Source organism: Phoxinus phoxinus (assembly GCF_949152265.1).
Source record: "Phoxinus phoxinus genome assembly, chromosome: 11".
NCBI lineage: Eukaryota > Metazoa > Chordata > Actinopteri > Cypriniformes > Leuciscidae > Phoxinus > Phoxinus phoxinus.
In genome coordinates this window covers 6,304,667-6,314,595 of record NC_136886.1, presented here as the reverse complement: position 1 = coordinate 6,314,595, position 9,929 = coordinate 6,304,667, and the positions used below count along the sequence as shown (strand labels likewise).

Here is a 9,929-nt window from a genome sequence, read left to right as displayed (position 1 = left end):
TCATATTTCACTTGATTTATTTTAAGCTATTGACATAGTTTTGTTATCGACTAGCTATACTAGTTAGAAAGACGAAGCTGCTAGCAGCTAACGTTAAAGTTACGTGATTAGCTCTCACTAGGCACGCTACCTTGGATTTTACTGTTGAAATAGTGGCAGGCTAGGACTAAAGTGGACTTGGCTGGTTTCTGCTTGTGTCACTAATTCAACCCCCCAAACTATCTGTATTTAACATGAAGTAGTGTACTTGCTAGTTACTGGCTTTAATTTCGTTATCATACCAACTAAACTGCTGCTAGCAGCTTCGTCTTTCTAACGTTAACTAGTAACAACGTTAGCTACTGCTAACGTTAGTCGACAACAAAACTATGTCAATAGCTTAAATCAAGTGAAATATGATCCAAGTAAACCACCGACTCCTCTAGACATCGTCTAGTTTGTCATACTGTGAGTGTGTTAATGACAAAAAAAAATAGGCTAACATTATTTGGTGATTCCACGAGACAGTGCTAGATGTCTGAAACTCTGAATAGTTCATATTTGGCCACTGCGTGGGGTCATTAATCCAGTTTTCGACCATTTCAAAGGGACACCTCTGTATCCCCATATCCAGTAGCTTCTTTAAATACCACTCACGGTCCTCGGCCGGCAAAGAGAGTGTGTATATTTGTACCATTTTTGCTGTCAAGAAACTTATTAGAGCCAGTTCTGTTCTCAGGGGAATCCGTTTGTCTTCCCCCAAAAAGGGGCGTTACCCTTCGATGACGCAAAAGTAGCGTTGGTCTATGCTTTTGCTCTCGCGTAGAGTTGATTAAACTGACTCTTAGCTGTTCAAGAACCGATATGCTTGTTTTGGTATACAGTAAAGCAAGCTGTAATCTGCATTACTGCCAGATACTGATAATGTATTGCAAGAAAACAATATTGCAATCGTTCTGTCAATTAACGTTATTCTTCCCACCTCAACTAAAGTGTGGAACAAGCTCTAATATATCGGTTTGGAATTGGGCTTTATTTCTTTTTTTTAATAAATAATTTTAAACATCTTTTGATGTCTTATTGTATTCCTGATTTGCTGATGATAAAAAATGTTGACTGATATCAACAGTAGGCTAGCTACTAATGAACAGCTAAATGCGCCGCTGACAAACAAATCGTATGATACTTTTGAGACAAATGAACAACAAGCACACCCATAACAAAATATTTTAATTGAAAGGCAACACAATGAGGGTTAAAGGACAAATGAAGAATTGTCACCTCAAAAGCACCACAGCTGCACAAAAAAATAAAGAGGAAACAGTCGTAAACTGATATAGAAAACAATAAATTATGCGACCTCTATGCATGTACATCTATTAGGTGACATCTTACCCATGCATTTACATTATAATTATTATAATATAATATTAAATGGAAAGCGACCACTCCAGGGCAATCTACTACTGGGTCATTCTATGGAAATATAATTTTTTCTGCCCCTAGCCTTTACAGAAATATTACACTTAAAAGACACTTTAGGGTTACAATTTCTTTACAGTTTAAAACAAAACAATATGTTATTTGTAAAATTACATATTGTAAAATTATTTTTAATCTTATTTATTTTACATCCATTTAATTCTGCTACACTCAAAAGTTAAGATTTAAAGGATTGCTTCATTACTTGATTTTAACTGGTGTTCAAATATGTTATCGTTATAGCAAATACATGGTTGCGCAAATGAACTAACCTCATTCAAGCACACTTTTCGTCTGCCAAATGCATACATTTTAATATTAACAGTCGTTCTGCTTTATGTTTTGTGAATAATAAAGTTCAAAAAGCAATTATAAATGAAATATAATTTTTTAAAACTTGATACACTTTTTAAAATCACAAAAAAAAATAAAAAAAACGTTAATAGGCTATTGCCAAATAAGTAGGCTAACACCAGTGACAAAATTTTTTGTATATGCGGTCTTTAAATAAATACACAAAAAATATAAAAAATCATTAAGCTGTCATTTATGTGTATTCATAAAGTCAAATGGTAATCTAATAATGTGGTGTAAGTTTAAACGTTAGAAAAATATATTAATTTTAAGACATCTTGCGATAGAAATGGACGTTTCTGTAGAATGACCTGCATCTGTGTGACACTCAGCGAGACAGATTGACAAGCTCAAAGTTCCAAACGCTTTGCTCTGCCCTTGCTGCAATGTTAAAGGCAGCAATATTAGCTACTTATACACGTCGATTTACACGGTTATCTCAGGAATCTATTATTACCATAGACAGTATATGATTATTACCGTTGACGACAACATCTCGTTTTTTTTTAGTTTGACATATCGCGTGGTTCTGTGTGATTTGGACAACTTCAAGTTACGCCCACTTCAAGTTACGCCCACTTCCTGTTACGCCCCTCTCTTGCAGTCCGCAGACAGACCCATCTCGGAAGTTGCGTTAAAATGAAAAAAAATGGCGCTTGTTATGACAAATCGCTTGCTCCTCGAAATCGGGTCTCCAACAACTATCAGTTAATGATTACTACGAACGATATAAATGTAAAATATGTATAGGTTACTATATAGTGCATAATAAAACAAAATTAAAGTTTATTTTACTTGATTAACTGTTAATTAGCATAACACTACTAGCCTATTAGTATTAAATGAGTAATTGGTTGTAGTTGTATTATTTTTTTAACTAAAATATTTGGACATTTAACGTAATTTAAAACGTAATTACATTAAAGATGATTGCCATGTAGGGCAAGTGCAAATACGTATAAACTAAGCTATCAGGCTAATTTGGGTATCTGTATGCTATACTAGTAAGTTACATAAGCTAACTGACATAGACATTAATGGTCATTAAAATATATAATAGCATAATTTTTTAGGAATTGTAATCAGGTGCTAAAGAGAGTACCCATTAAAAGTAATTTGAGCCAATTGAATCGCTTGGGGTCCTAATGGAGACCCAATTTCAGGGAGGACCAGAGAAGCCACCACACCATTGTGCTGCTCTAGTTGGACATCTTTGACATCAATTGCCATTGGCAAGTGATCGAGTGTCACTTGACTTGTAGTTTTTTTTTCTTCTTCACTTGACTGGTAGTGATATCTTCATTAAAATATTCAATTATTCATATAGTTGCTTTTTTTGTATATATTACTGAAGATCTCCCTTTGTGTTTCATAAAAGACATAAAACGCATACAACCAAAGACATCATCATAAACACCTTAAACCAGCTTAGACTGGTTTAAGATATATTATTTTCCATCAATGTTTGGCTTAACTGTTCCTTAAACGTTCGTAAGCTACTTTATAAGCTCACTCTTTGTATTTTATTTCCGGCAGCTGTCTTTTCCGGGCTTTTCCAACACTGGCAGCCGCTGATATTTGTGCTGCTGATGTTGTTGTGGTTGCTATGGTGATGAGTTGATGCTTTGTTTCTTTGCCGCCAGGCTCTGTGGAGACGGCCCGGGACCTCACGGGAGCACCGGTGACATCGACCATGACCTCGCCAGCCTCAAACGAGCCCCCTCCGGCAGCTGTGACAGGAAGTGTGGCACAAAACGGCGAGAACAAGCCACCTCAAGCCATAGTGAAGCCACACGTCCTTACGCATGTCATCGAGGGATTTGTTATCCAGGAGGGCGCTGAACCATTCCCTGTGAGTTGTGATAAAAAAACAATAGTTTTTAAATACAATAAATAAATAATAATTATATATATATGTGTACACGTGTACACACACACACACACAAACCTTTATGGTAGCTAGATGTAATTATTTGACAGCACTAATAGTAATGCAATGCAAGGTATCAACAATTTTATTATCATTATTACTATTCATAATTTTTTTATACAACAACAATAATAAAACAAGAAATAAAAACTGCAAATGAATTTATTAATAAGAATTGTATTATTATTCATAATAATACTATTACGATATTATTATCTTCATTATTTTATTCATACATTTTAATACAACAATAATAATACTAGTATTGTTATTATTATTAATTCAGTCAATTGTATAAATTGTTTATACAAACTAATAAAAAATTATTGTATTATTATTATTTATTCAGTTATTTATTTATTATTAAATGACTTATTTATTTTCAGCATCATGTATTTCTTTGTATGTTAGTGAATTGCCCTGATTTTACAACATCAAACTAAACTGTATAAACAAGTTTAGTTCAGTTGTCAGTGTCTACAGAGTTACAGTAATCACCATGACATCGTCACTTTTGAATACTGTATTGTCAGGTGGAGAGACCTCCAGTGCAGGCCGACAGCCCCAAGAAACCAGACACACAGCTTCCCTCAGATCCAGAGAAAACAGCCAGCAGCAATTCCCTCAGTGCCACCAACTCAGACATGGAGGAGGTTGGACAACAAGGTACACACATTTCACTCAGTAGATTCAAACATCCTGCATCCCACGGCTATTTTTCTAAGATGCGTGATCTTTTGAAGTGACAGGGTAAAGTTTTGAAAGATTAAAAACATGCACTGTTATGAACAAAGGAGTGTCATTAATGCATTAGTGATGAAAGCTGGTTGGAATTTCCTGTTTGTGAACACCACGATTGAAACTGTGCAATAAAGGTGCGGCAACAATATAAGCTTTGCACTGTTCCAAAGATTACAAACAACAAAAATTGTTTCAGCTAGTCATAAATAAACTGTAGATTAATACTTTATCATTTTTCATCAGACACAATAATTCAGGAGGAATCAGAGGAGCCGAAGCTCACATGTGAGCTCTGTGGATGGGTTGATTTTGCCTACAAGTTCAAACGTTCAAAACGCTTCTGTTCCATGGTCTGTGCGAAAAGGTTAGAGATTCAAAACATTTTTAGTGAAAATATGTAGAAATGCATTCTTAAAGCTGTATGGGTTCATTTTAGGAACTTATGAGATATAGCTGCTCCCAAAATGAGAACTAATAATATATTGTTGTGATGTGCAGTAGTTGTATCTGTATGCTAACGTACAACACTCTTAATCAGGTACAGTGTTAGTTGCACGAAGAGAGTTGGTCTGTTCCACCCCGACAGAACTAAAACAACCAATCAGATAAATCAGTGGAGAAGGAGGAGGTCTCATAGTCCCAGAGGCAGGGAGGCCAAAAAGCAGGTGAACGGCTACTATAATCCAGTTGTGCCTGTCCACAATGCTTTTGTATTAATATATTAAAGTAAATCATCCTATCTTTGTTACTCCCTCATTTTAGTTCATGCATATCGCCTCTTGTTTTATTCTTGATTCCTCCAGCGGCTCTCTGTATCTCAGCAATCTCAGGGAGAATCTATATCCTCACCCCTCCAATCTCAGCCTAGTCAAGGAGAGTCCAGCCCCTGTTCGGATATCTCCAGTTATGAGGAGGCAACTTCCCCGCTCTCTGCAGCCAGTTCTGGCCCAATCGTTTCTCAGGGTGGGGTCTCTGGTAATGATCTAGAAGAGCTTCCTCTCCTCAGTCAGCACTTCCTACCATGCGACCCCACCAAATGGAATGTGCAAGAGGTGTTTGAGTTCATCCGCTCTTTACCAGGTATGTGGCTTTTTATCATATTCATATATATATATATATATACACACACACACACACACACACACACAGTTTAAATGTTTGGGGTCGGTACGATAAAAAAAAAGAAGCAATTAATACGTTTATTCAGCAAGTATGCATTAAGGCCGGGCCACCCCAAGTGGGCCGTTTTTGAGCGTCGGTCAGGTTTTTTCAGTGTGCTCTGCACTGGTGGCTGTAGTAGGATCTTTTTTTGGGAGGCCGATTCAGCATGTTGAATCGCCGTTAGTCCGATGGTGAGAGAGAATAAAAGCGAAGATTCTGTAATTCATTCGACGCGCCACTCTCACAGTGCATTATGGGTTTTCTCTAGCCATTGAGCGTACATTGGTTGTACACTTGTTATTGCAGTGCATTGTGGGATTGAATGAGTGTCCTCAATAACATCCACTATGGTTTCGGACACCACTGTCTGCATGCTGTCCCCTGAAACTTTAGGGTATAGGGGGCGATTTCGGACACAGCCCTTGTCTCGGTTTGCCTTTTTAATGATGAAAATAGATACCTGCTTGATACCTGGTGATATAGATGGATATTTACTTGCACGCAGGCGCAGGACGCATTTGCTAGTTGACAGTCGCCTTTAGTCCTTTTGGTGTGTTCATGTGCTGCTTTTTGGTCGAGATGCGGCCGACGAGAGGCGACAACAGTCGATGCCTTATTTCTTTGACGCCGGCTTGGTGTGTCCCGACTCCCGGGCTATCAAAAGGGACCGTAAAGACACTTACATGGTTACAAAAAGAAAATATACTTTTTCAAACAACTGCGGTTCTTTTGAACTTTCTGTCCATCAAAGAATCCTAAAAAAATAAAATGTCCCCAAAAATATTAAGCAGCACAACTGTTTTCAACATTGATAATAATATGAAATGATTCATGAACACCAAATCATCATATAAGAATGATTTCTGAAGGACCATGTGACACTGAAGACTGGCTGTTGAAAATTCAGCTTTGCCGTCACAGGAATAAATTACATTTTAAAATATATTAAAATAGAAAAGTTATATTTTAAATTGTAATATTTATAAAATCATGATGCATAAGACTTCTTTTAAAAACATTACAAAATCTTACAGACCCTAAACTTAATAACAGTATCGTATAAATGCATACATGCACACACATTTGATATGATCTTTTGCCATCAAATATTATATAATGATGGCAAAGTTGATAAAAGCAAAACTATGTTGAAAGTTGAAATTTCTACAGCAATATATTTATTTACAAATATGCGATTTAATGATGCAATTTTTGTGTGACTCCACAATTAGGTTGCCGGGAGATTGCGGATGAGTTTCGTGCTCAGGAGATTGATGGACAGGCCATGCTGCTACTGAAAGAAGACCACCTAATGAGTGCCATGAATATTAAATTAGGACCCGCCCTCAAGATCTTCGCTCGCATAAACATGCTGAAAGATTCCTAGCCTTAAAAAGGCAGTAAGTGTATGAGTATGTGTCCTCAGATGTCACTTAAACTTGACCTAGTGACTACAGCATCCCAAACTGCACTACATTTTTTAAAACAAATAATTAATAACTAAAAACTAAAAATTGCACCTCCTCAAGAGAAGAACTGAAGTAAATTCAGCTGGAACAGAAAATGACCCGACTACCTATGAAGATCGGCACAAATAGTGACTTAAACCAAATGAAAGGCATTATGAATCAGTGATTTGGAATTCAATTCTGACTGGGACTCGCAGATCACTCGACTTAACTAGTTGTGCCGGTGATCAGAAAAATCTTTGGATAATGTACGTACAACAACACTGCTGTCCAAACAGAACTAAAACTACCATGTGGTTTCACATTTCCACATTTTGCCCCAGATATCTCTGGAATGTACATTTGTTGTTTTCAGGTATGATTTTGTCTTATTGTACATGCCAGATGCTTTTGTACAGTATAAATATGTTTAAGTAAATTATTCTTACCTTTGTGTGTGAGTATTTGTAACAGAGTTGAATCACAACAAACTGGTGCTATTTCACTTTCACCTTTACTTTGAGAAGACTTGAATAACAGAAGCACAGTACAGAATATCCAACGTTGAACCTAAAAACCAATACAACCTAAAGGAAGGGATCCAGTTTGAACAAATCCTGTCAACAGCGCCTTATTCAATGTGTGTCTGTACACTCTGGTTTTGAGATGCACATTAAATTGTATTTGTCTTGGATATTGGGAATGACACTATGTTTGGTTTTAACTGTGCCCAAATTTGTTATTGTATGTTGATAGAAATGATTGTGATGATGGGTTGTGTTTTTTTTTTAGTACAATGCTTTGTGAAATGCCTGTATTTATCAGATGAATGAAATTTGTAATATAACATTTTTAAGGAAGAAACTTGTTTAATTTCTTGTTTTTCACCCCAACTGCTTGCACAGCTTTATTCATTCATTTATTTATTCCACACTTAATTTTTCATCACATTGATTAGATAACAAAATACCCAATTAAGTCACATCTAAAACATTTAGGCCTGGGTTCACAAACAAGGCTTAGATTAAGCTAGGATTGGGCTTTAGTTCAGTAAGGGCATTTAAGTAGCTTTCATAAACGTGCCTTAGAACAAATCTACTGTACATGTGTATCTTGAGACATTTTAAGATATGTCAGTGCAACTTGCTTTCAGTTCAAACAGCTCAAACATACATTTTAGTCTGGGACTAGGCTTAAGCCGTGTCTGTGAATAAAATGCCACACAGTTTAAGATTTTGTTAATGATATTTATCCCATTTTAAACTGCTATGAGTGTGGGGCTACTCTGATTGCTTAGAATTACAATAAAACACCACTAGGTGGCACACATGTATTCCGTCAAACTATCCCGTCTACATTTTTTCAGTATTTAAAATGACTTTTATAGTGGTCGCCTAGCTAACTCGACCCTGATACTATAAAAACTTTATTTTTCCCCCCACAGAAACTGTTTTAAGTATGTCATGTTGGGAATTAAGGACCGAAGATTACTTTCAGCTAGTCTCTCAAAGCTGCACAAAGAATCCCATTTTATAAACTTTTCACGCTAAGTCCCGCCTCCCGTCTCTGCGTCTCGTTTCTCATTGGCCCTTTGTGCCTAAACACTTCGATCTGATTGGCTGTTTAAGATGTCCGTTTGCGTTCTTTCACAGCAGATGAACTTCTTCGGTGAAGCCGATCTTCAACAACGGTGCTCGATGAGCGATATTGGAAGCTGATCAAACCTGGCATGGCACCCACAACGGTGAGAATGTCCTCTTTATAACATATAACTTAATATTTATAAAGAAAGAAAGTAAGTAGAATAAAATGAGCACGAGAGGAACAGAAAGTATTTTTTTTTACAAAGACAGGATACAGATTGTATGAATAGTTAATGCTGATTACAGTTTCAAATAGCCGACAGTTCTGACAGCAACAGTTTTAAAAACGCAAAAGTAGTTTGGGGTTTGTTATATGAGCAGCTGTACACGGAAAAAAAAAAAAGATTCAAATAGTCGAAACATCGGTTTTCAAAGTAAACTGTAAACTGATTTATTTTTTTCCTAACTGATTTTTGCTTGTCAGATATGCATATTTGTTAAAGGCTGTGTCTCAAAACGTAGTGAACTGTCTACCTAGGCAGCATTTTTGTCCATCAATAGGCATCATTTTTGGGCATCAGAAATGAATCCAGAAATGCTGCACGCACATATGATGCCCTAAACTGCATTCTAGATAGGCGGTAGGCTACACAGGTTTCGGAGGCATAACGTCAAAGAATGTCGACTAAAAAGAGGAACTTTGGGTCACACTTTAGTTTAGGGTCCAATTCTCACTATTAACTAACTAACAACTACGACTTTTGCCTCAATTAACTCATAATTACTGCTTAAAAGTTAGTAAGGTAGTTGTTAAGTTCAGGAACAGGATTAAGGGAAGTAGAATATTATGGTCATGCAGAATAAGGCATTAATATGTGCTTTATAAGTACTAATAAACAGCCAATATCCTAATAATATGCATGCTAATAAGCAACTAATTAACAGTGAGAATTGGACCCTAAACTAAAGCATTACCGAACTTTGAAATGTTTACAGTGGCCTATAGTATAAAGGTAAACAATATATTTTTAATAAATGTTCAATATAGTATATGCTAAAATTAATTTAAGCAAATTAATTTAATAAAACTATTTAAAATTAATTGTTGTAGGCTATATTTTCGAAATGCTGTTTGTACAGTAATATTGTGAACTAAAATTACTTAAATGTTTTAACAGTTAATAATATTACACTTTATGCAGTCTGTACAGCTGATCACATCAACAGGCAGTTGACATTGGGCCATCTGTT

At 36.1% G+C, this 9,929-nt stretch overlaps 2 protein-coding genes across 7 annotated transcripts in view; both read left to right on the top strand.

Moving 5' to 3' along the window:
* Nucleotides 1-7,986, top strand: part of phc2b (polyhomeotic homolog 2b) — a 32,048-nt gene extending 24,062 nt beyond the window's left edge. For all 5 annotated transcript variants that reach the window (XM_079629545.1, XM_079629543.1, XM_079629547.1 and 2 more), the window contains 6 exons: nt 3,459-3,667; nt 4,279-4,411; nt 4,730-4,850; nt 5,025-5,151; nt 5,290-5,566; nt 6,880-7,986. In XM_079629545.1, the coding sequence (XP_079485671.1) occupies nt 3,459-3,667; nt 4,279-4,411; nt 4,730-4,850; nt 5,025-5,151; nt 5,290-5,566; nt 6,880-7,034 (1,022 nt within the window). In that variant the 3' untranslated portion in view covers nt 7,035-7,986. The remainder of the gene's footprint in view (nt 1-3,458; nt 3,668-4,278; nt 4,412-4,729; nt 4,851-5,024; nt 5,152-5,289; nt 5,567-6,879) is intronic.
* Nucleotides 7,987-8,717: 731 nt separating this feature from the next.
* LOC307006874 (protein Wnt-2b-A-like) overlaps nt 8,718-9,929 on the top strand; it is a 29,582-nt gene continuing 28,370 nt past the window's right edge. The window contains exon 1 of one of the 2 annotated variants that reach the window (XM_079628321.1): nt 8,718-8,839. In XM_079628321.1, coding sequence (XP_079484447.1) covers nt 8,825-8,839 — 15 coding nt within the window. In that variant the 5' untranslated portion in view covers nt 8,718-8,824. The remainder of the gene's footprint in view (nt 8,840-9,929) is intronic. The other variant, XM_079628323.1, reaches the window with a different exon arrangement.